Source organism: Megalobrama amblycephala, linkage group LG22, assembly GCF_018812025.1.
Source record: "Megalobrama amblycephala isolate DHTTF-2021 linkage group LG22, ASM1881202v1, whole genome shotgun sequence".
Taxonomy (NCBI): Eukaryota; Metazoa; Chordata; class Actinopteri; order Cypriniformes; family Xenocyprididae; genus Megalobrama; species Megalobrama amblycephala.
Genome location: NC_063065.1, coordinates 13,192,180 through 13,215,873, shown reverse-complemented (window position 1 = coordinate 13,215,873; position 23,694 = coordinate 13,192,180). Strand labels below are relative to the sequence as shown.

General features: G+C 37.2%; 2 protein-coding genes across 26 annotated transcripts in view; one reads left to right on the top strand and one right to left on the bottom strand.

Annotated features, from left to right (window-relative positions):
- pde7a (phosphodiesterase 7A) overlaps positions 1-17,788 on the top strand; it is a 36,930-nt gene extending 19,142 nt beyond the window's left edge. For 4 of the 24 annotated variants that reach the window (XM_048174429.1, XM_048174445.1, XM_048174446.1 and 1 more), the window contains exons 2-15: positions 4,362-4,422; positions 7,169-7,213; positions 7,723-7,755; positions 8,291-8,380; positions 9,833-9,984; positions 11,800-11,863; positions 12,074-12,169; positions 12,508-12,608; positions 12,704-12,835; positions 12,964-13,055; positions 13,204-13,348; positions 15,065-15,161; positions 15,257-15,337; positions 15,988-17,788. In XM_048174429.1, the coding sequence (XP_048030386.1) occupies positions 4,362-4,422; positions 7,169-7,213; positions 7,723-7,755; positions 8,291-8,380; positions 9,833-9,984; positions 11,800-11,863; positions 12,074-12,169; positions 12,508-12,608; positions 12,704-12,835; positions 12,964-13,055; positions 13,204-13,348; positions 15,065-15,161; positions 15,257-15,337; positions 15,988-16,211 (1,413 nt within the window). In that variant the 3' untranslated portion in view covers positions 16,212-17,788. The remainder of the gene's footprint in view (positions 1-4,361; positions 4,423-7,168; positions 7,214-7,722; positions 7,756-8,290; positions 8,381-9,832; positions 9,985-11,799; positions 11,864-12,073; positions 12,170-12,507; positions 12,609-12,703; positions 12,836-12,963; positions 13,056-13,203; positions 13,349-15,064; positions 15,162-15,256; positions 15,338-15,987) is intronic. The other 20 variants (XM_048174431.1, XM_048174447.1, XM_048174448.1 and 17 more) reach the window with 8 other exon arrangements.
- Positions 17,789-17,888: 100 nt separating this feature from the next.
- On the bottom strand, positions 17,889-23,565 carry mtfr1 (mitochondrial fission regulator 1). 2 transcript variants are annotated; one of them, XM_048174457.1, is made up of 9 exons: positions 23,412-23,552; positions 23,060-23,168; positions 22,819-22,921; positions 22,617-22,736; positions 21,574-21,698; positions 21,264-21,490; positions 19,912-20,170; positions 19,039-19,216; positions 17,889-18,963 (listed from the first exon to the last, which is right to left on the bottom strand). In XM_048174457.1, the coding sequence occupies exons 3-9, from the start codon at positions 22,852-22,854 to the stop codon at positions 18,916-18,918; spliced, it is 993 nt and encodes a 330-aa protein (XP_048030414.1). In that variant the 5' UTR covers positions 22,855-22,921; positions 23,060-23,168; positions 23,412-23,552; the 3' UTR covers positions 17,889-18,915. The 2 variants fall into 2 exon arrangements, with proteins under 2 accessions (XP_048030414.1, XP_048030413.1); XM_048174456.1 differs by lacking the exon at positions 23,060-23,168 and having other exon boundaries at positions 23,412-23,565.
- Between the last annotated feature and the right edge of the window lie 129 nt (positions 23,566-23,694).

Genomic DNA, 23,694 nt, shown 5'->3' with positions numbered 1-23,694 from the left:
CTTGTTTGTTTTATTACGATTAGATGAAGCCCATTCATTTGCTTCGCAAATGCCTAGTATCATGGAGAGATAGGCGTGACTTAATGCATTTTTGAGGCACGAGATGTTGATTGTCTAAATAGTTTAGTTGGACATGATGTCTCAATGAGGTATTTAAGAAAGATCAATGAATGACACATAAAAGAATGAATTGTTGAACAAACTTGCTGGATGGGTTTGAGTTCCAGGTTCGCCTGAGGCAATTTAGAGTCTTGTGTCAGACAGACGCAACAGTGTTTAGACGACTAAGAAACTTTTTGACCAATTATAAATGACACATAACATAAAATGATTCAATCCAGATTTTAATGTATTCAATAAATACATAATTTACAAAGTCTTTACCCTTTAATCTACAGAAGCATCAAATCTAGGCTCTAGTATATTTATGCTTCTGCCCAGTTATTTGTTAAAAAAACATTTTTAGTGTGTACTTTGTTGCGCAAAAAAACTAGACTGAGGTGCATTGGTACCAGCATTGTTTATGGATGCTGGTATATTTCAGTATTATGCTGGTATTTTGTTGTTATTAGCATTAATTAAACTGACCTCAGTTGAACAATGACACTATTTTAGAGCTGCTTTACAGCAGAATTGAAAGTATTTTTTAAATTGAGCTAGTCATTTAACTACTCGCAAAATATAATACAGATAATTGTCCATTAAAGAAGGAGTGAAGACTGACCTTTTTTTTTCTTTTTCTTTTTTTTGTCTGTTGTGAGTTGAGTTCAGGAAATTGTTCTGATAAAGATTTGAAATCAGCCTTCCTGAAATATGTCATTTTTGCTGAACTCTCAATTATATTATTATTATTTTTGTTTTATTATTTTTTGGTCTTCTAGCCTGCTTGCTGAAAGTCAGCAAAACAGCACAGACTGTCACGCCTCGCTGGCGTACAAGCGGCATTGCCCTCTCCAAGAAATTCAACTCCTCCGTTCCTGCTCCATGTCCGGCTGCGCTGATGCCGCTCGTGTGCTGAGCCCATATGGGCACGGCTGGGTGGTTTGTCATGCCCCGCTCAGCTCACTGGTAGAAATTACTCACACGCAAAAACACCAAGTAATGTGTGTAAACACTGAGTTTGTTGATACTAAAATACTGCCGCGGCAATAGCGGATGACTCGAGGCTTGTTTTTCACTGGCCTGATGGTGGTTATTGAAGATAGGGGATGTCAAAGTGTCATATGAGGGTTACTGTAGGTGCAGTTGTTTTTGTAGCCTGTATATTCACTTAGCAGTTTTACAGTTTATCTGTCCACTGGTTATTAACTTAACTCAAAGCACTGCCATCAGTTAAGTTGAAACTGCAGACTGGCCTCCAGCAACATTAATACCCGGACTGAATAGTGGCCGCCTGGAGATTACCGGACCCTCTGTCTTTCAATTTTAATAAATGCATTTTGCCACAGGATTACATGAAAACATATTGTGCTAAAATCATCTTTGTAGTTGCATCTCGCAGTCGTGTAGGGTTTTAATGGCCACACACACACACACACACACACACACACACACACACACACACACACACACACACACACACACACACACACACACACACACACACACACACATACATATATATATGTGTATATATATATATATATAATATGTATATGTATGTATGTATGTATGTATGTATGTATGTATATGTCAAACCAAAATTTATTCAGACACCTTGAACATTTCATTCATTAATACAGTTTATTCACTAGTTTAAAAAAAATGGTAATTAAATATGACAAGATCTCAGAGTTAAAAAAAAAAAAAAAATCTTAATTATGTCAGATAACACTTAAGCAAAACATAGTCAGGTCAAAAGTATCTGAAAATGTATCAATTTTACTGGTAGTCCACTGTATGAAGAATTTTTGGGTATAATATGTCAGTTTACTTTATTTTGCTATCCTCACTTACATAAATGAACTATAGTGTCCTGCACCCACTAGTAAAAATATATAAAAAATATCAAAAATGTCTGAATAATTTGAGTTGACTGTGTGTGTGTGTATACACAATATTCATTTTATTATTTAGAATATTTTTTTGTATATAACATTTTTCATGTTTTTGTATAAATATATTGGTAAATATTGCTGTTTATTGCTATGTATGATTTTATTCTTTCATATTGGTAATGCTTAAATATGTTTTTCTTTGATTTATTTCTTAGCTTTCTTTTGTATTTTTATATATACATTTTTGTTCTCTGTTTGATTTAAAACAATTGGAAAGAAAATCTGAATATTAATTTTGAGATATATCGTCGCAATGCTGAAATGTTCTTCAGCTATATCGTCCATCTTTAGTGACAGTCCTAGTTTTGTGCTTTTGCAGTTTTATTGGGCAGAGACTCGAGGCAAGGGAGGGCTGTTAATGGATAAAAATCAAGTATGCAAATTGGTTCAGTCCATTGACGTCAGAAACTGAATTGTATGCCATCTGGGGACACCCTGACCAGCCATCTAAAAGCTGCGCTGAAGTGCTTGTCTTTGTCTGCGTATGCACGGGTTCTTTTTGGGTATATGGCGGCACAAGACGTGCCAGGTCTTGTGTTTTCACAGTGAACCTTTCTCCTCCTCATCTTCTCCAAAGGATCCCCTTTATTCATAAGTTTTTTTGAGTTCACATGGACCAGTACTTGCCAGAGACAAAGAAAATAAGACAGAGAAAGGTTGATGTATTCAAGAAGCGTTTTATTACAAGCCCTTGTGCTGTCCTCTAGTTGTGCTTTGTGCTAGCAGTGCCTGTAACATCTTCAAAATTAAATCTGTGCTACCTTTAAGAAACGACAAGTACGAAAACTACGTGTTCGGCACACAAAGACCTCTTTCGACTACTGCGGGCAGGGAATGCTCCGCCCACTGCTCGCGGATGACCAATCGCGCTCGCATCTGCATAATGAGCAGTGGTGCGAGTGTCTGTTCATGAATTAATCTCTGAATGGCCCTGTATGGAAGCGTAATGAACAGGAGAGCAGATTACACTAGACAGATGATGCACGCTTAATTCAGTGAAGCAGGCTTCTCCGCTCCAGCTTCCTCTTGCTGCTGGGAAATTGCAGCGTGAGTGTATGTGTGCTGGTAACAGAGTTGAGCTCACATTCAACCCTCCAACATGTGCGTTTCCCTCACGTGATTATACAGTAACTGAGTGTTTAAGTCACAGACTGGCCAGTCACTCATATTAGAGGTGTTTAGAGGTATAGGGCAACTATCACACTCTTTTATTTACATGACTACTTGAATAATTACTTGAATAATTTTAGTGGAATACTTGAAGTGAGGCCTCATGGCATTGTTTTAATCTGATATTTGGATTAAAAAATAAAAATAAATCAATAAATTAAATCAATAAATAAATAAATAAATATAAATAAATAAATAAATAAATATATATATATATATATATATATATATATATATAATATTTATATATATATATATATATATATATATATATATATATATATATATATATATATATATTTATATTTATTGGATATTTAAATGTACATTTTAAAAGTTAATCTTTAAAAACACTAAGAATTTAGTAACTGTTAAATGTAAATAGCAGAAAATAAAATATTGCTGTTTTAATGATGTTGTTTTTTTAAATAATTGAATTGAATTTATGCTGTTTTTAGTTGATTTTTTTATATAAAATAATACAGTATTTTAATATCAGCAATTGATAAGTCTTTATAAACTAATATAAATATAAAATAATTTGCGGATTATTAATATCTGTGCATCCGTAAGTGTGTTTAATCGCATATTTATAGTATTTTAAATGATATTATTTATTATATTATTATTATTATTATTATTATTATTATTATTATTATTATTATTAATTTATTTTTATTATAGTATTATTTATTACTGAAATGTGTTATGGGACTTTGTTATACCATGCTAATAAATGATTACCAGTCATATACCATGATATTTCATCTTTGATCAGGAAGTTTGGATTGTTTATTTGTGTTTCTATTTGTCAAGGTGCTTTAAAAGCATGTTTTCCCCTTTTTAAAATCCCATTTACTCTTAAAATCTCATTGAATCGGTTTAATAATGTATAGTATAAAAGTGTGTTTACATGGGTAAATTTTAGGTGCCTCAGATGGCAGGTGATTTCAAAGAACAGAGCAAAATATGACAATTTATATATATATAAAAAAATTGCTTATTTTCTTTCTTGAAGTTGTGGTGCCTTATTTGAATATATGCTGCTGAGCATTTGGTTTGTATAGGTTTTTTTCCCCACGTGTTTGAGTAAATGCAAATACTGACGTTCATCTGCATCTCTTCCCCCTGCAGAGACGCGGAGCAATCTCCTATGACAGCTCTGATCAAACTGCTCTGTATATTCGCATGCTAGGTAAGCACCATCCCATCCATTCCCTGCCTAATGCACGCACACATACACGCACACATGCACACTCTCTCAACCTGTAAACAAATGCAGACACAGGGTAGATGAACCACTCTGCACTGGAAGTTACTGAGCGCAGCATTATACAACAGATTGTGTAACAGAGGGGATGGAGAGCCTCAACCATCAGTCAAAAAGCCTCTGATAATCTCGTCATTACATACACAGCTTAAGTCATTCCTCAACAGGGAATTGCTTAGTGTTTCCCTGAATTTTTCTTTGATTTAATACTTATCAAGCCCCAGCTCTGCTTGATTGCCGACCCTGGTGACCCTTTGAGTTTATAGGACAGCACTGAAACGTCTGAAAGGGCCTGATGTTTAAACGTTGCGTATGAACATAATGGACATCGAAAAAGTATACGCAATCCCATATCGGATTAACATAGGAAGCATCTTAGGTTTATGCCTTTAGTCTTTTTGCTTATGTTACGCAATTTTGATTTCAAGTAAATATATCTTGTATTTAAGGATATTTAGACATTTTATAGGAAAACGAGACAATTAAGAGTAAGTTAAGAGTAGTTTTATTGCAGTATATAATCGCACTTATCTGAAACTTGAAGGATTGTTTTAGTTAAATGTTTTGTTATTGTTTTAGTATTGTTAAATGCAATAGTATCCTGTGTGGATGGCAAAATGCATGTGGAAATAACTTCAAGAAGCAGAAAACATTCTTGCAAATTTTTTGCTAGTGGATTTGTAAAGTGAACTGCACAAATTTTGGCATAATACACAGTATCTGTCAAAAGTTTGTAAACAATATGAAAGAAATTGATATAAATAAATGTTTCTTGAACAGCAAATCCAGTTTTGCTATCATAGGAATGAATTACATTTTTATATTCATTAAAATAGAAAATTATTTTAAATTGTAATATTAATTTTACTGTATTTTTGACTAAATAAATGCAGCCTTGGTGAGCACGAGACAATTAAAAAATTAATGTTACCAAACTTAACAGGTACTGTGTATTGTTATATATATTTTTTTTAGAAGGATAGTTCAGCCCAAAATGAAAATTCTATCATGATTCACTTACACTCATGCAATCTCTGATGTATATTACTGACTTTCTTCAAATAAACACAAAGTAAAGAAAACAATCAATCTCTGAATCCATATAATGTTCGTTTGACTCTTGTAAAACCACACACAATCCAAACGACCCCAGTGGATGAACCACAGTCTTCTGAAGTGAAATGATGTTTGTAAGAAAAATACTAATTTTAACTCTTTTAACTATAAACCATCACTTCCGGCCAACTGTCCTAGGTGTCTTCACAAGTTCAGCTTGACATAAATGTAAGTGCGTTGTGAAGTTTGTGCGAGAAGTAATGCGCACTTATGCGTCCCTCTCATGAACGCTTGTATGACTAGACCAGAAGCAATGATTTATGTTTAAAGGTGCCCTCGAATGAAAAATTGAATTTATCTTGACATAGTTGAATAACAAGAGTTCAGTACATGGAAAAGACATACAGTGAGTCTCAAACTCCATGGTTTCCTCCTTCTTATATAAATCTAATTAGTTTAAAAGACCTCCGAAGAACAGGCAAATCTCAACATAACACTGACTGTTACGTAACAGTCGGGGTGTACGCCCCCAATATTTTTTATATGCCAGCCCAATGAGCCCATGATCGAGGCATTAGACAAGGGCAGCCAGTAACGTCTGGATGTACACAGCTGAATTATCAGACTAGGTAAGCAAGCAAGAACAATAGCGAAAAAATGGCAGATGGAGCGATAGTAACTGACATGATCCATGATAACATGATATTTTTAGTGATATTTGTAAATTGTCTTTCTAAATGTTTTGTTAGCATGTTGCTAATGTACTGTTAAATGTGGTTAAAGTTACCATCATTTCTTACTGTATTCACGGAGACAAGAGAGCCGTCGCTATTTTCATTTTTAAACACTTGCAGTCTGTATAATTCATAAACACAACTTCATTCTTTATAAATCTCTCCAACAGTGTAGCATTAGCCGTTAGCCACGGATCACAGCCTCAAATTCATTCAAAATCAAATGTAAACAATATAACAATACTCAATACTCACATAATCCGACGCATGCATGACGAACACTTTGTAAAGATCCATTTTAGGGTTATATTAGCTGTGTAAACTTTGTTTAGGCACTGTTTAAGGCAAGCGCGAGCTCCGGGGGCGGAGAGCACGAGATTTAAAGGGGCAGCAGCATAAATCGGCTCATATTTAATGATGCCCCAAAATAGGCAGTTAAAACAATTAATTAAAAAAAAATCTATGGGGTATTTTGAGCTGAAACTTCACAGACACATTCAGGGGACACCTTAGACTTATATTACATCTTGTAAAAAAAACATTTTGATGGCACCTTTAAAAAAAGTAAAGAAAATTTTGTATTTTTCTCACACGTTTTGCTTCAGAAGACATTGATTCATCCATTGGGGTTGTATGAAATACTGTGGCGTTAACATAATCAGACTAGCTCATCATGTCCGAGTTCACCACTTCCGTGTCACACTGACTCGACTGCTTTGCTTTCTGTCACTGTACCATGAATTAGCGATAGAACATCATAACAACCTGGAGTATCTACACGTTGAGTAACATCACCTCTTCAAGCATGTAGCCAGAAACCCAGTAAAGCTAACCCTGACCTAATATTTGATCGTAATTTCTTTTTTTGTTTTGTTTTTAAGCTGTGACAAACAAAACAATCAAACCCTCATTCGTGTTTACACCAGGTATGAACCAACACATCTCACCACCAGGAGAGACAAACCCACTCACTCGCTTTCACGGCCTTTCCCTTTAATAACTCTTCCACACCATTCCTCCTTAAAGACCTGCATCAGTGGGCACAGTCTAATCAGTGGCATTTCTCACGTTAAAATGTCTTCTAATTATATTTGTGGGTCAGGAGATGAGTTCTGGTTGCGTACGAGAGGTTTGGCGCAAAACAAAAGAGCGCACTTTTGGTTCCATAAATTGGATGTGGTCTTGCTTCCTCGACCTCCGCGGCTTTTCTTCTGCATGTCCGAATAGCTTCCGTCTGTTTTTTTTTTTTTTTTTTTTTTTTTCTTTTTTAAATGTATGATTCGCCTGTTGCATGTGTGACATTGTGCTACACGGTCGGTCCGTTTCAATTATTACTGTTCTTTTTTTTTCTGTTTCATTTGAAACTCATGTTTGTCAATTCATTTTAATAGTGTTTTTTATGTAATTGTAATTCACAGTTTTGGTATTTTGATAGGGGCTTGTGTAATATTCAAACAGCTGTTTTCAAGTAAGTAAATATACTGGTGGGAGGCTGTTTTATTATTTGTTTATTGACTTATTTACACATTGACTACTTTTTTACTGCACATGAACTCCAATCAGTAGTGACTGACATGTTGGAGGCTGCCATTACTCAGTAAAAGTTTATGCGTCCCCCCTCCTTCTCCCTCTCCATGCAAATACACACACACAGCCAGAGTTTGATGAAAAGGCCTATTGAATGACTTTTTAACAGATGTGACTTTAGAGCTTTGGCCAGCCTCGTTGAAGTCCCTCTGATTTCCTCTCCATTCTGTCCTGGGCTGAAGCACAAGCTTGTCTTTCTTCCATGCGTCCTCCTTTGCTCCTAGCCGTCTGAATACTAATGCATAAGTCCCTCTGGCATGGCGATGCATGGTCTGTCCCCTGTCCTTCCCTTTTTCCCATCCATCGGCGGTGTGTGTATGTCTGTGTCTCTGTCCCCCTGTAGCCAGGCCTGTAACCTGCTGTATGTTGTGTTTGCTAACAAATCTCTTGAGGACCTGTGTGTTGATGCCTTCTAGGAGATGTGAGAGTAAGAAGTCAGGTAGGATTTGAACCTGAACGAAGAGGCTCGCACCCATACCTGGGCGTCGATTTCCGCACTTTGCACTGTAAGTACCGAATTAAGACCGTCCAGCACATGCACGCATTCCTACCTCTGTGTAGCAAAGTGCAGCAGGGACGCTTTGTTCTGAAAGTTTTCATTTTCTCCATAGGTATTTGAAAATGATTGAAGCTTTGAACCAGCTATGAAATTAATTGTTACAGTATTTGATTCAATGCAAAAAAAGTTCAAAAGACAAAATTAAAGAATGAGCTACTCATCACATAACATATTGCAAATGAGTAAAGTGTTTGAGTCCTTTGAGTGTACGTGGCCACTGGTCAAACATGAAAAACAAAAAAGATTTATTCAAATTCTGAACTGATTATATATCGCCTAGAAAGCGAGCAAAGAGCAGCACATTTATAATCACTAAAAGCTGTCACTCATCTTAGTTCATGGCGATGGCGTGATCTCACAAAGTTCTGTTATAATCAATGAAGCTGTCTACACTGTATAATGAATCTCTTACTTACATAATGCCTACACTTTGTTATAATGAGAGAACTCGGCAGTGAACAAAAACTCAGACTTTGAGCGGTGAGTTGAACACCTCTGATTGGCCATTGCGTTCACAAAATCAACAGATATGTCTGTGATTGACTACATTGTTCAATGACTGCCAAAACACATTGTAAATAGAAACCTTTGATGCTCTCCAAATCGCAAACACAGATGTGCATTGGATTGTTTGCCAAATCACCAATATGCTATTATTACGGAGAAACTGATCCTAGATCGGCAGTTATGAGCAGCTTTTTTTCACTATAAGCAGTCAGAAGCAGCAGCAGGCAGTGGTTTGACTGAGAAAATTCAATGCTAGTCTCAAGTTCGTGGCCAGGGGAACATTAGCAATTTAATTCATGTTTAAAATATTAGTTGAAAGAAGATATTAATTTGTTATACAATTCAATAAACAGCTTTAAACATTTATTTATTACTTAATTTGAAAATTGTGTATTTACATTTTATTAATAAAAATTCCTTCATTTGTTTATCCCTCCAACCAAATGAATATATTCTAACCTAATTAAAGATATTTTCCCCAGTTTTCATGGTGCATATGTCCTTCTGTGTTGATAGGACTAGGTGAACTGAATTTAGGAGAACATACACAGAGTGCATGAAAAGATTTATTGCTCTTTTGTGATGGTGAAATGAAACACTGTTTCAAAGACTCTCTTCGGACTCTTCTTGCCTTTTGTGTTTTGGTCAGGCGTAACCTCTCGTAGGCTGCCTGCACTGCAGTCGCAACGATAGCAACCAAACTTTTAAACAGCAGGGGCTCCAGTCATGGGGGCTGGGCTGGGGTGGTGATTTTAACAGGAACCAAAGCTAAAGACACTAAATGCTTATAACGCGAATTAAATTTCTGCTTAATTATTGAAGATACTACTAATTATTGAGGATCCGACATCATGGAATTTCCATGTTCTCTTTCTCGCCTGTGTGTGTGCAGCCCGTGCTGAGTCAGCAGGGTCGATTCCAGCTCGGAGAATCCGGAGGCTTTTTAGTTTTCAGCGACACCTGCTTTCGTCCCGTCTGCTACGAGGAGCGCCACACCTCAACCCCCTCCACATACTGGACGACGACTACTGCGGTCAGGCCAAGGTATGGGTTCACAAACACACACTTTGCTAAAAACAGTCAATGTGTCCGAAATCGCGTACATTTGAATTTGAACTTACTTCGCAACCGTTAAAAAGTATGTTCTATATAGTATGAATATAGGCAAAGACTATAGAATAACACAAGACGTGTCACTTGTAATGTTTTGAATGGGAGAAAGTGTAACGCGCAATATGGCGGAATAAGTCCCGCCTTCTAAATAAGAGCAAAGTCCCTTTAAGACAAGTCATTTCACTTGGCGGCCATCTTTGAAACGCCTCTCAGGCATCCTGGGCATCATGCAATCTCTTTGAATGGGGAAACATCAAATTCTCCAAAACTGTTCGCCAACCTTATGATTAAATTTCATATTTGAAATCACCAATGAAATCTAACTACAACCGGCTCATAAATTTAGTTTCTAAATGCTCGAATCATGACAAAAAAACTGTATTTTTCAGGTTGGATCAAGCTAATGCGCATGCGCAGACCTAAATGCGCGTCTCTTCGGAGGCGCGCGTCTGACTGTTTCTATAGAAACCGGTGATTCTAACGGCCGCTGAAGTGACGCGATTGGCTCTTATTTAGGAGGCGGGACTTATTCCGCCATATTGCGCGTTACACTTTCTCGCATTCAAAACAATACGAGTGACACGTCTTGTGGTATTCTATAGTCTTTGATAAGAGCCAATCGCCGACTGGTAAAGTCTTCACGTCACTTCAGCGGCCGTTAGAATCACCGGTTTCTATAGAAACAGACGCACATTTAGGTCTGCGCACGCGCATTAGCTTGATCCAGCCTGAAAAATACAGTTTGTTTTTTTTTTGTCATGATTCGAGCGTTTAGAAACTAAATTTATGAGCCGGTTGTTGTTAGATTTCATTGTTGATTTCAAATATGAAATTTAAATGTAAGGTTGGCGAGCAGTTTTGGAGAATTTGATGTTTCCCCATTCAAAGAGATTGCATGATGCCCAGGATGCCCGAGAGGCGTTTCAAAGATGGCCGCCGAGTGAAATGACTTGTCTTAAAGGGACTTTGATATTCGGTTGTTAAGTCTGACGTCACGCGGCAGCGCTTCCGGGTCCTAACGCTCTATCTCCTACCACAAGAAAACAACAAACGGTGCTAATATACACACACGATGTAGTGTAATACTACAAAAAATTATAATCATAACCTTTATCTCCATACCAAAATTCTAGATGGCAGACAATGATTCGTCTTTTATAAAAAGTTAAAATATTAATGTCTGTGACACTGTGAGCACGGAGACTGTTGTGTAGACTGTAAGTATTTAAAATGTTCAACTTTTTAAAATGTTTGATGTTTAATATGAACAAATAGCGCTCATAAACGGCCGTCGATGGCAATCTCAAGTGAAACGAGTCGAGGCTTGGACCCGGAAACGGCGTTCCTTACGTCACGACTTAACAAGCGGATAGGTAGTATGAATGAAATTCGGATGTACTACATCCACCATGTTGTTAGTCACATGACCTACCTGGGTCAGTTGTGTCGCTTCGTTGCCATTCACAAATCCTCTTCTGTGGCCTCATCGGATAGCAAAGTGTCCGTCAAATGTGTGCTTCAGAATCTGCAAAAGTAGTAGGTTGTCTGGGTACTTTTTTGCCTACTGTTTTTCGAATACTATAAATTCAGACATACTACTCTTTTGGCATATTGTTTTTCGCATACTATATAGTAGGGAAGTATTTGATTTTGGACGCAGTGAGTGACTTTAGTTTCTCCTGTATATTCAGTATTTGTAGTATGTTCTTAAAACAAGTTCTTGATGATTTTTTTTTTTTCTCACAGTGTATGCTTGAAAAGGTTGGAAGCTGGAATTTTGACATATTCCTCTTTGACAGACTTACAAATGGTAAATATTTTGATTCGGAAGAACCTATATATCTGTATGTTGTGAGTATTGTGATTTCCCTCCACTGTAGCAATACACAGTGTGAATGTTACTTCACTTTTTGTTGTGAACACTTCCACCTGCTGGTTGAACAGTGCATGTGCAATATTGAGGACGAAGCAATGCCTTGCCCAAATCCTCATTCCTCTTGTGCTGTTTGTTGTTTTTAAGGAAACAGTCTCATCTTCTTGACTTTTCATTTGCTGAACCAGTATGGCCTCATCGAACTCTTCCAGTTAGACATGGTTAAAGTGCGTCGATTTCTAGGTAAGTGTTTTTAATGTCTTTTTTTTTTTTTAGTATAAAAATGCTTTAGGGCTCATACTAGCATTTTTAATCAATTAATCTGATGATTTTTTTTTTCTTTAATTAATGTTATCTTAAAAAACGCAGTGTAATTTTATTGAAAATACTTATTACACAGTTTGCACAGTAATCTCCTCCACACAATGTGCAAATGAAAGCCTATAAAACAAATATAAATGTATATAAAGTTAATTGCAGGTAAGTTTTTAGTATTTAAGTGATGAGCTACAGCCCTAATATAATGACAAGTACTAATCTTGCTGAATTACTTTGATAAAACATTGTGCTCTGGTTTTAAGTTCTGGTTCAAGAAGACTACCACAATCAAAACCCTTACCATAATGCAGTCCACGCTGCTGATGTCACCCAGGCCATGCACTGTTACCTGAGAGAACCCAAGGTGACTGTCCTTGTATTAAATGTACCATTATTCCCTTGTAATTAGAATACTGTACTTAAAGACTTACGATTGTCTCTGTGTGTCTGTATTCACAGCTCGCCCAGTCCCTCACATCATTCGACATCCTCTTAGGTTTGCTGGCAGCGGCCACACACGATCTGGACCACCCTGGAGTCAACCAGCCTTTCCTCATCAAAACTAACCATTACCTTGCAGCTTTGTACCGGGTTAGAGCACCATCCAATGGGATTTAAGCACATCATTAGCTTCATAATCCTCTTTACGTTCTAAGTAAATTACTGTATTTGTAAATATATCAAAGTCGATCATCACTGACGTGCGTGTCGATCTGTAGAATACCTCAGTTCTGGAGAACCATCACTGGAGGTCTGCAGTGGGTCTGCTCAGAGAGACCGATCTCTTTTCACATCTTCCTGCTGAGGACAGGTCAGTCTCAGCTTTTCTTTTTAGCCTAAAGTCCTCTTGTAATATTAGTTAGAGCTTCTTACACCACAAACAAGTCATCTTAACTTTTTGCTACCATCTCTTTAAGACTGTTACTTATGATTGACTGACTTTAATTGGTCTCTAACAGTATGAGTATAGAGAGGCAGCTGGGATCACTGATTCTGGCCACAGATATCAGCCGACAGAATGACTACCTGTCCCGGTTCAGGACACATCTGGATGAGAATGACCTGTGTTTAGGACACTCTACTCATCGGCATTTTGTTCTGCAGGTGGGAATTTCCAATTCAATTTCAATAAAATAAAATAAAATGGTTTATATATACTTATATACAGTTGATATGCAAAAATGACTTAAAAATAAAATAATACGTTTGAGATGTTTGCTTTAGTGAACTGGAAAAGATATTCCAGTGGAATTTAATTAAATACACTGCGAATCAAAAACAAGTGATAATATCTTAATTATTGCAAATAATATCTGGGTTACATTTTACAATAAGGTTGTGTTTGCTAACCATAGTTAAATCCATTAGTTAACACGAACTAACAATGAAAAATGATTCTAAAATATTTATTAATATTAATTTCAACATTTATAATACATGAATAAAATCAAAAGTTGTATCTGTTAACATTATTAAATGGAACTAACAATGAACAGCTGTATTTTTATCAATTAATGTAATCAAATACTGTAGCAGATGAAATGTTCATTATTAGTTAATTTAAGTGAATGCATTAATAATCGTTAAAGGATTAGTTCACTTTTAAATAAACTTTTGCTGATAATTTACTCACCGACACCCCCATGTCATCCAAGATGTTCATGTCTTTCTTTCTTCAGTCGAAAAGAAATTAAGGTTTTTGAGGAAAACATTCCAGGATTTTTCTCCATATAATGGACTTCAATGGGCACCAAACGGTTCAAGGTCCAAATGTCAGTTTCAGTGCAGCTTCAAAGGGCTTTAAATGATACCAGACGATGAATAAGGGTCTTATCTAGTGAAACGATCGGTCATTATAAAAAAAATGTAAGTTTTATAAGCACAAATGCTCGCCTTGCTCTGTTCTGCGATGCGCGTTCGTGACGTCACGTAATACGGAATTACATTGAAAAGGTCACGCTTGACGTAGGCGGAAGTACCGACTCAGAGTTTACAAGTTGAACGTGCAAATACTGCCATACCTTTTTGAACCGGTATACACAAAGGAAGAAATTAGGCAGATGGAAGAGACTGCTGCAACGACACACACCTCTCAAGCATCGGGCAGACGAAGATCTAACGAGACGTGGTGGTGCACATGTGGCAAATGCCAACCACTGCCAACAGAGGAAGAATCTCAATGGTGCCACGACTGGACCATTTAAATCCCGCCATTGGCATCGCAGAACAGAGCAAGGCGAGCATTTGTGCTTATAAAACTTAAACTTTTTTATTATTTTTTTTTAAATGACCAATCGTTTCACTAGATAAGACCCTTATTCATTGTCTGGTATCGATTAAAGGCCTTTGAAGCTGTACTGAAACTGTCATTTGGACCTTGAACCGTTTGGTGCCCATTGAAGTCCATTATATGGAGAAAAATCCTAGAATGTTTTCATCAAAAACCTTAATTTCTTTTCGACTGAAGAAAGAAAGATATGGATATCTTTGATGACATGGGGGTGAGTAAATTATCAGCAAAAGTTTATTTAAAAGTGAACTAATCCTTTAACTAATGAGACCTTGTTGTAAAGTGTTACCAAAATCATTTCATTTTCAAAATTATCTTTTAATTATTAATTATTATTTTTTTATTATAAAAAAAACACAGTAATGCTACTATTTACTAATAAAAAAAAATAGTTTTGATTACTATAATTTTGATGTACTTAAAGTTGTGATGTGATTAAGATATGTGAAAGTCACATTTTTAAGTGAAAGGGACTGCATAACATGTTTTTAAATAACTTTTGGGGACTTCCACGTGTTCATATGTTCCAGATGGCCCTGAAGTGTGCAGATATCTGTAACCCATGTAGACCGTGGGAGCTCAGCAAACAATGGAGTGAGAAGGTCACAGAAGAATTCTTCCACCAAGGTACCCAGTACTCATGAATTACCAAACTTTTTTACCACTAGTTCACTATGTTCAAAAGTTTAATCTTTGTGCTTTGGCATTGTCTTCATGTTTAGGTGACATTGAAAAGAAGCATAAACTTGAAATCAGTCCACTGTGTGACAGTGAAGCCAACACCATAGCCAGTGTTCAAATCGGTAAGAACCGCAACACTCATTTATGTGATTTAAAGGGTTAGTTCACCCAAAAATCAGAGTTATATTAAAAAATATTAAAGCCCAAAAAAGTGCGAAGTAATCCACACGGCTCTGGGGGTTAAAAAGGCCTTCTGAAGCAAAGCAATGCATTTTTGCAAGACAAATATCCATATTTATAACTTTATAGGCTATAATCACCATAAATAAAAAAATATATATATATTATATATATATATATATATATATATATATATATATATATATATATATATATATATATATATATATATATATATATATATATATATATATATATATATATTATATATATTGATTTTAAGATACTACAAGCAAAACCAGTGTTTTTTCAGGCACTGGTCAATTGAGATTTTGGACTATTTTGCTTCTAAATTTTGTCATCTTTTAGACTCATGGAAAGAAAACAACATCCAAAATACACATTTAAGTGTTTATTTTATTACACTTTATTTATTTGCATCTTCATTTGCGTTCTCTCAGAATGAGAAAACGTCAGTTATCTCCACTTCAGTAGCACTTTGACCAACTTTCCAGTTTCATTGCAATCTATATTCTAAGGCTTCTGGCTGATCTAGAGATATCTGCCTCTGATTCTCTTTTTCCTGTACCAGGTTTCATGACTTACGTGGTGGAGCCTCTGTTTGCAGAGTGGGCGCGTTTTTCAGACACGCGGCTCTCTCAGACCATGCTTGGTCATTTGGGCCTGAACAAGGCGAGTTGGAGTGCCATGGAGCCCGAGGCGTCGGGGAGCTCCGAGGAGGGGGAGTCCGAGCCGGCCCGAGCCACCGAAGAGCCCAGTTCCAGAGCCTTATCTCAGGGAAGCCAAGAGTCATGACACCCCAACACTCACATTGGGGGGGAAGAACACCTCTACTGCCCTCAGCCAAACATCTTGCGTCACATTTGAGTTGCTCGCCACCGATCTCGAACCAACCACTGATGATTTGTTTTCTTTTTTCGTTTGTTTGTGGATTTAATTTATTTAATTTTAAACTCTCATTTACCCTTTGACATAGAGCAATACATAGATACCTCATTTGGCTACTGCTGCAATTTTTGTTTCCTTTTAATTATTGTGGTGTATTTATTTATCCTTATTTGTTTTTTTTTGTTTGTTTTTTTGGGTGTTACTAATTCACCTCCGATGCTTTGATTAAAGACCGTAAGGGAATGCGGGGTAGGAAGGAAGCCCCCTCCTATGGCTTTAAAGTGCCATTTTGAAACAATGAATTGCTCTGAAAGTCATTTGAAACACCTTGAGTATTTATAGGAGAGGTTTTTACAACTGCGCCAAGAGACAATGTGTGTGAAACTGAATGTGTGCGAGCGTGTGCGTGTGTGTGAGCGTGTGCCAGTGCTTCTGCAAATCAATCTTCCTCCTTGTGTACAAAAATACAAATGTGAAGAGCCCAGTCCTTTTGCTGCCTCAGAAGACTGTTTACACATGTTGTTTTTTAACTGAGACATGTTAGTTCTGTGATTATTGCCTTTTAAGCACAGATGTGAAGAACCACTTGTACATTTTGTTCGAAACCTACTGCTGATGATCAACAAAATCTGTCAGACTGCAACCCCGCCGGTGTGACGCATCAGATGCCATACGAATGCCATTTGTGCTCCATTGCGTCTCTCTCCCCTGTATTTCAGACAATGCCCCTGTGTTGAAGGAACGTCACTCTGTGAAAGGTGGCAGAGATGAACCCTTTTGACCATGGAAGAAGGACATGTAGCTGAACGGACTCTCCATGGATTTTGCTCAGGGTTTCACCGACCTGCTTATTGGGAGAAACAAGGAAGTAAAGGTGCCTTTTTTAGGTAGCCACCACCCTCTTTCTCTTTCTCCTCTGTATTTTGTAAAGTAAGATAAGAAGTCCTTCTCAGAATGTCTCAAAGCCACTCTCGTCTCTTCGGAAGACTGCTACACAATGCCTTAAAACTATGCACAAAGCTAAGTGACCAAACCAGCTGTCATTTTCATTTTAAACCCATCACATTGTCCATTTAGTGCACTGTCTGACCCTTTGCCTTTTGTCGTGGAGTTGTTGTTTTTTTTTGGGTTTTTTTAAATATACAGTATGGAGGAAAATTGGTTTAATGATTTGATTTTTAACATTGAACATTCCATTTTTGTGTATGGTTTTGGATTCTGTACAGAATGGACAGTTTTGTGCTTCTCTTGATATTTGGAAAGAGAAGAGGTGCTTTATTTTAGGTGATTTGTATTTTTGTTGTAAGTGCTGTAAGACTGTTGATTTAAGAAAAAAAAACTGTTTACAGTTTGTTGTAACAGCCATTTTGGGGAGACGACCTATGTGTCAAGCCATTTTGTAAAGGCTTTGCCGTATAACCTTTTGATACATACTTGTTGCAGTTGCATTTTTGATGAATAAATCTTCACAAAGTGTTTCTCTACTGGATGGCATGAGCTCATGCTGTTCTGTTCAAACCAGACCCAATCATGTGTTGAATGTGTTGTGGTTGAAATTTAACCAAACAAACACCTTTACACAAATGAGGACACCAATTGTTTTAGGTTTATTCAACAAGTGAAAGTCCATTCAAAATGGTTCTGTAGTGTGAAATATCACAATCTATAATGAAACAAAATATATCTCTGCTGAGGTACTGCTCCTACAGTATGTGCTGAACATTAAATCCAGTATAACCTTTTGAAATGAGAAATCATGTATTGAACTATAATGCAAATGCACTGGGTTTTGATGGACAACAGATAGACTAGGTTAAATGTGCAAAAAGAAAACACCTTTTAAAAGGTACAAACACTGTCACACAATTCTGAAGTATGATTAAATGCCAGTAGACTTGTTATACATACTATCCTGTGCATTGTTCACATGAAACAAAACTACATTATTCAAGTGATTTGTTAAACTGGTTAAATAACTGTCACTTCCAAGACCATATAATAGAAATGTCCAAAAAATAATAAATTACAACCTAAAAAGGCATTTTAAATTAGCTCTCAACATTGAGCAAATACTACTGACCTAGCACCATCTAAGCCCCATTTATGATCACAAAAGTGTGCTTAATAATTGCATCATGACAGAAAAAGCTGGTTTCAGAAATGAGTGATTTTCCCAGCAATTATGAATTGTACCTTTGAAGTAGAAAGAACTTCTGTGCAAACAGATGTAAAAAAATACACACATTTTGGTGCTTTCGTTCAACATCATCCCTTCAAACAAGAGGAATTCAACAAGGTCGAATACTTACACTGTTGACCTTAAAACAGATGCAGCTAAACCCACAAGTAAAATCATAGATAAAAACATTTTTCCATGTAACTGGCATTAATGATGGAACTGACTGTGGCACAACAGGTACTGATACAAATAAACTTTTCAAAGTGCAAAATTACAAAGATATCCAATAGGGAAACCAGATTGACTACGTAGTGTTTCAGCAAGTGCATGCTCGCTTAAGTGAACGCAAAACTTACGAGCCAACAAGAAAAGTTAGCTAAATCGAGAGTCATCAGGTTAACCCACTAAGAAGAAACGGGGGTCAGCTTCATCCTAGTAGAGTTTCTTCCTTCCAGTTGATTTCAGCATGTGCTGTCCAAACTGCAAAAGAAACAGCACAAAATCAATACAGCACTAAGACGGCAAACGTCAGAAAGATTCAGTGATTTCTCTTACCAGCGGTGTTTCTACGTGGGTCTTATTATTCTCAGGGGCCGGCAAATTAAAGGTGCTGTCACATTCGCTGTCGCTACGATAGCGGTGAGCGAACTTGCGTTTCAGAGCCTCTGCGATTAACGCTGCAGCGTCTGTGGGCTCAACAGGTTTGGGTTTCGTGTGACTGTCCTCTTGATGACTGTGAACGAACAGACAAATGAATCCTTTTTTTTTTTTAATGCATTTATGTAGCGCTTTCCTATGTAAAACTGTACACCCAAAGCACTTTACAATCATATCAGGGGTCTCTCCTCATCCACCACCAGTGTGCAGCATCCACTTGGATAATGCGACGGCAGCCACAGTACAACGGCGCCAGTGCGCTCACCACACACCAGCTGTAGGTGGAGAGGAGAGAGAGTGAAAGAGCCAATTTAAATGGATGGGGATTATTAGGAGGCCGTGATTGGTAAGGGCCTATGGAGGGAATTTGGCCAGGACACCGGGGTTACACCCCTACTCTTTACGAGAAGTGCCATGGGATTTTTAATGACCACAGAGAGTCAGGACCTCGGTTTAACGTCTCATCCGAAGGACGGTGCTTGTTACAGTACAGTGTCCCTGTCACTATACTGGGGCGTTAGGACCCACACAGACCACAGGGTGAGCACCCCCTGCTGGCCTCGCTAACACCTCTTCCAGCAGCTACCTGGTTTTCCCAGGATGTCTCCCATCCAGGTACTAACCAGGCTCAGCCCTGCTTAGCTTCAGTGGGCAACCAGTCTTGGGCTACATGGTGATATGGCTGCTGGCTGGTGATATGGTTATTGGTAAGCATTTACAATTAGCCGTGTATGATATCACTGTCCAAAACGAGCATTGTGATACATTCACCTCTTAACTGAGCGCAGCTTCACTTTCCCCATGTCTTTCAGCACATCTAGCATGTTGGGAAGCTCTGGCTTTTTGGGTGCTGAGTCTAGTACAGTGTTCTGCTCCGTCTTTTTCCCACGGCGCTCTCGGATGAGGTCAATGGCGGAATAGCTCCTCTGCATCCCGGGTGCAGGACACGGAGGAGGAGGGGGTGGTGGTGGTGGTGGAGGTGGAGCCATTGGTGGAGCTTGGGGTACAGGGGGACCACCTGGTGCTGGAGCTGAACCAATGCAAAAATTCCTACTTTACCAATACCAAAGTATTTACTTGCAGAATGCTATTTTATATATACAGTACAGTCCAAAAGTTTGGAACCACTAAGATTTTTAATGTTTTTAAAAGAAGTTTCGTCTGCTCACCAAGGCTACATTTATTTAATTAAAAATACAGTAAAAACAGTAATATTGTGAAATATTATTACAATTTAAAATAACTATTTTCTATTTGAATATATTTCACAAAGTAATTTATTCCTGTGATGCAAAGCTGAATTTTCAGCATCATTACTCCAGTCTTCAGTGTCACATGATCCTTCAGAAATCATTCTAATATGCTGATCTGCTGCTCAAGAAACATTTAATGTGTACAATTGTACAAAATATTTGTGTACAATATTTTTTTTCAGGATTATTTGATGAATAGAAAGTTCAAAAGAACAGTGTTTATCTGAAATCTAATCTTTTGTAACATTATAAATGTCTTTACTGCCACTTTTGATTGATTTAATGCATCCTTGCTGAATAAAAGTATTCATTTCTTTAATTTCTTTTCAAAAAAATAAAAATAAAAATTCTTACTGACCCCAAACTTTTGAACGGTAGTGTATAATGCTACAGAAGCTTTGTATTTCAGATAAATGCTGTTCTTTTGAACTTTCTATTCATCAAGGAATCCTGAAAAAAAAGTACACAACTGTTTTCAACATTGAAAATAATCATAAATGTTTCTTGAGCAGCAAATCAGCATATTAGAATGATTTCTGAAGGATCATGTGACACTGAAGACTGGAGTAACGATGCTGAAAGTTCAGCTTTACATCACAGGAATAAATTACTTTGTCAAATATATTTAAATAGTACACAGTTATTTTAAATTGTAATAATATTTCACAATATTACTGTTTTTTACTGTTTTTTTAATTAAATAAATGTAGCCTTGGTGAGCAGACGAAACTTCTTTTAAAAACATTAAAAATCTTAGTGGTTCCAAACTTTTGGACTGTACTAATATATATATATATATATATATTAATCAAAATATTAATAAGTATTATAATACTATATAAATGATGCTAGAGTAACACTACAACTAACCTGTGGATTGAGCGCTTTGCTCCTGTGCCTGAACTATCTGTGCAATTTGTGCTCTGAGTTTGGCCAGCTCAGTCTCAAGAACGCTGATCTTCTGAATGGCTTCATCGTTGATGATCGTCTGGCTCTGTGGCGCAGGTTCAGCCTGGTGCAAGCTGGGTAACGACCGCTGACGTCTCAGGGGCCTGCGCTGCTGGGTGCGAAAGAACAACCCAGGATTCTCCTCAGACCTGCAGGGCATACAGATGCATACATGATAAACACCACATCAACATTTATAAGTTTTCCAATTCAAATTAGAAATGCTTTTCACCTATTTCTGCCAGCTCCATCGCTCTCTTCTCTTTCAATCCAGCCCACATCAGCGAGTGTGGCCACAAGTCCATTTGGCCCGTTTGAATTGTTGAGGAAACCCGCTCCTGAAGTGAACGGATGAAGCTACATGGTCCAAAGACGGTTAATAATTACAACACCTGCTCAAGTCTCACAACAAAGACACACAAACCCTCTCAGACACTCAAGCACTCAATGTAAGAACTACAACAAGCAGAGCAAGCGCCAAATGTTTTCACAGCCAACGTAACATAAATAGCACCAGGGAAACTGGTTTAAATACCGCCTAGAGATTAATGAGGTGCAGTATGAGCAATTAGAACATTACAGTGTCATTCAACTCCTTTATGAAGAGCCAAGCATTTTATTAAAAAAAATAAAGCACTTCAAGCTTATATATATATTTATTAAAAAAGCTCTTGGCCTAGATTTTTCAAGAATGAACCTGAGAACTGACCTAAAGCAGACATGTTGCATTCCTGACATACAGGACAGCTGGAAGGAAGGAAGGGCAGAGAAGAGAGAGAGACAGAAACAGTAATAAAAGTTTCAAGGTGGGTTTAATGTTATCATAGTTATAATTTTAAAGGTTAGACAGTAGGAAAAGGCTAGATTAGATATTGTGAATCACGAAACCTGTCTTCGTGATTCATCATTGTTTATTGTCAGCACAATAATGGGATCAAAACAGAGAAGAGGCCAGAAACATTATGATACGGGAGAACTGAAAAATGAAGACTTTAATAAGGCCAAAGATGGAGGGTGTTAAAGATTTTAAGATGCAAAACTACAATAAAGATGGAAAACACAGTGGCAATAATGGAATAAAATGAATGAAGACTACCTACACATACAAAAATAGAAAATATAAGACTGTAAATATTTTAAAAATAAGACAACAGGCACCTAAAACACAAATGTGTGCACAAAATACACTACAAAGCCTGTAAACAGCATTTCAATCACCTGTTGTGAGATATTCTTTTACTTCTATGTATGATTGAATAAAAACTGACGCATTACCTGAAAATGGACACGAGCACAAGGTGCCAATGGGAGATTTGTGGCAATTCTTCTGACAATACTCCGGGATGACCCATAAGGCTTTGATGATGATGATGATGATGATGATGATGATAAGGCCTGAGAGAGACATAAAGAAAATCATTCCTTTATTTAAAGGATGAGAGATTTAGCCAAAACTGTACATATATTATGAACTTACCAGATCCATTTCTATCCATCTATGATTTCTGCTCATCCTGTGATTCAGTTACAGATCTGTCTCATCATCAAGGATCTGTGCTAGGTCATCTTCAGGTCAAAACCTAAACAAAAACATTGTTTTATGCACATATATTTTTTATTTTACATGATCTAATCTTTAATACAGTATAGTGGTTTCCCGCATAAAAACATGATCCCTGTAAACCAGGGTTGCTCAATCCTGTTCCTGGAATATCTACCTTCCTGCAAAGTTCAGCATAACCTTGACAAACAACTGAATCAGCTAATTAAGATCTTCAGGAGCATCTTGTCCAAACGTGTCTCCACTCCTGCTTTCCTAAACAGTTACTGTGTGGAAAACAGCCATCGTTCACCTTGATATTTGCCAGAAATCACTGAAATGCTAAATTTTCCAGTTGTTACTTCCTAAAGTACGCGAGTATTTGTCATTAACAGCGGACTACAAAACTTTATTGCAAGTGTTAAAAAGGCGCTAAAACACAAGCGTTATTGTTTCAGCGCACTCTTAGTTATTTACAAAAATTGTCAGGATTCCTAATAGGATATTACAGGGAAATATCTATGTCTTACCGTGTAAAACGTAGTGTAACAGACCTTTCTAGTGGACCTTTCTGGCTATGCTATGCTATGCTATGCTATGCTAAACTGCTTTCCAGACCAGTCCAGCGGTATCCTATGTTTTTCCACAGTATGCACTCGCTTGGTTAGAGGGGCGGGCCTTTACAGTAATGGCCAATAGGCATTGAGAATATTCCAACAATGGGTGGGTCCTAGATGTTTTGAGCCAATCACTGGTTTAGAGTGGTTGATAGGCATTTCAATTGGCCAGTCTTGACATAGTTATGACTCACAT

Coding starts and splice junctions, on each gene's coding strand:
- mtfr1 (XM_048174456.1), bottom strand. CDS start 22,854: ATGAGCAGAAATCATAGATGGATAGAAATGGATCTG. Junction 21,491..21,573: donor GATGGAGCTGGCAGAAATAG/GTGAAAAGCATT, acceptor TATGCCCTGCAG/GTCTGAGGAGAATCCTGGGT. Junction 18,964..19,038: donor CCCACGTAGAAACACCGCTG/GTAAGAGAAATC, acceptor TTTCTTTTGCAG/TTTGGACAGCACATGCTGAA.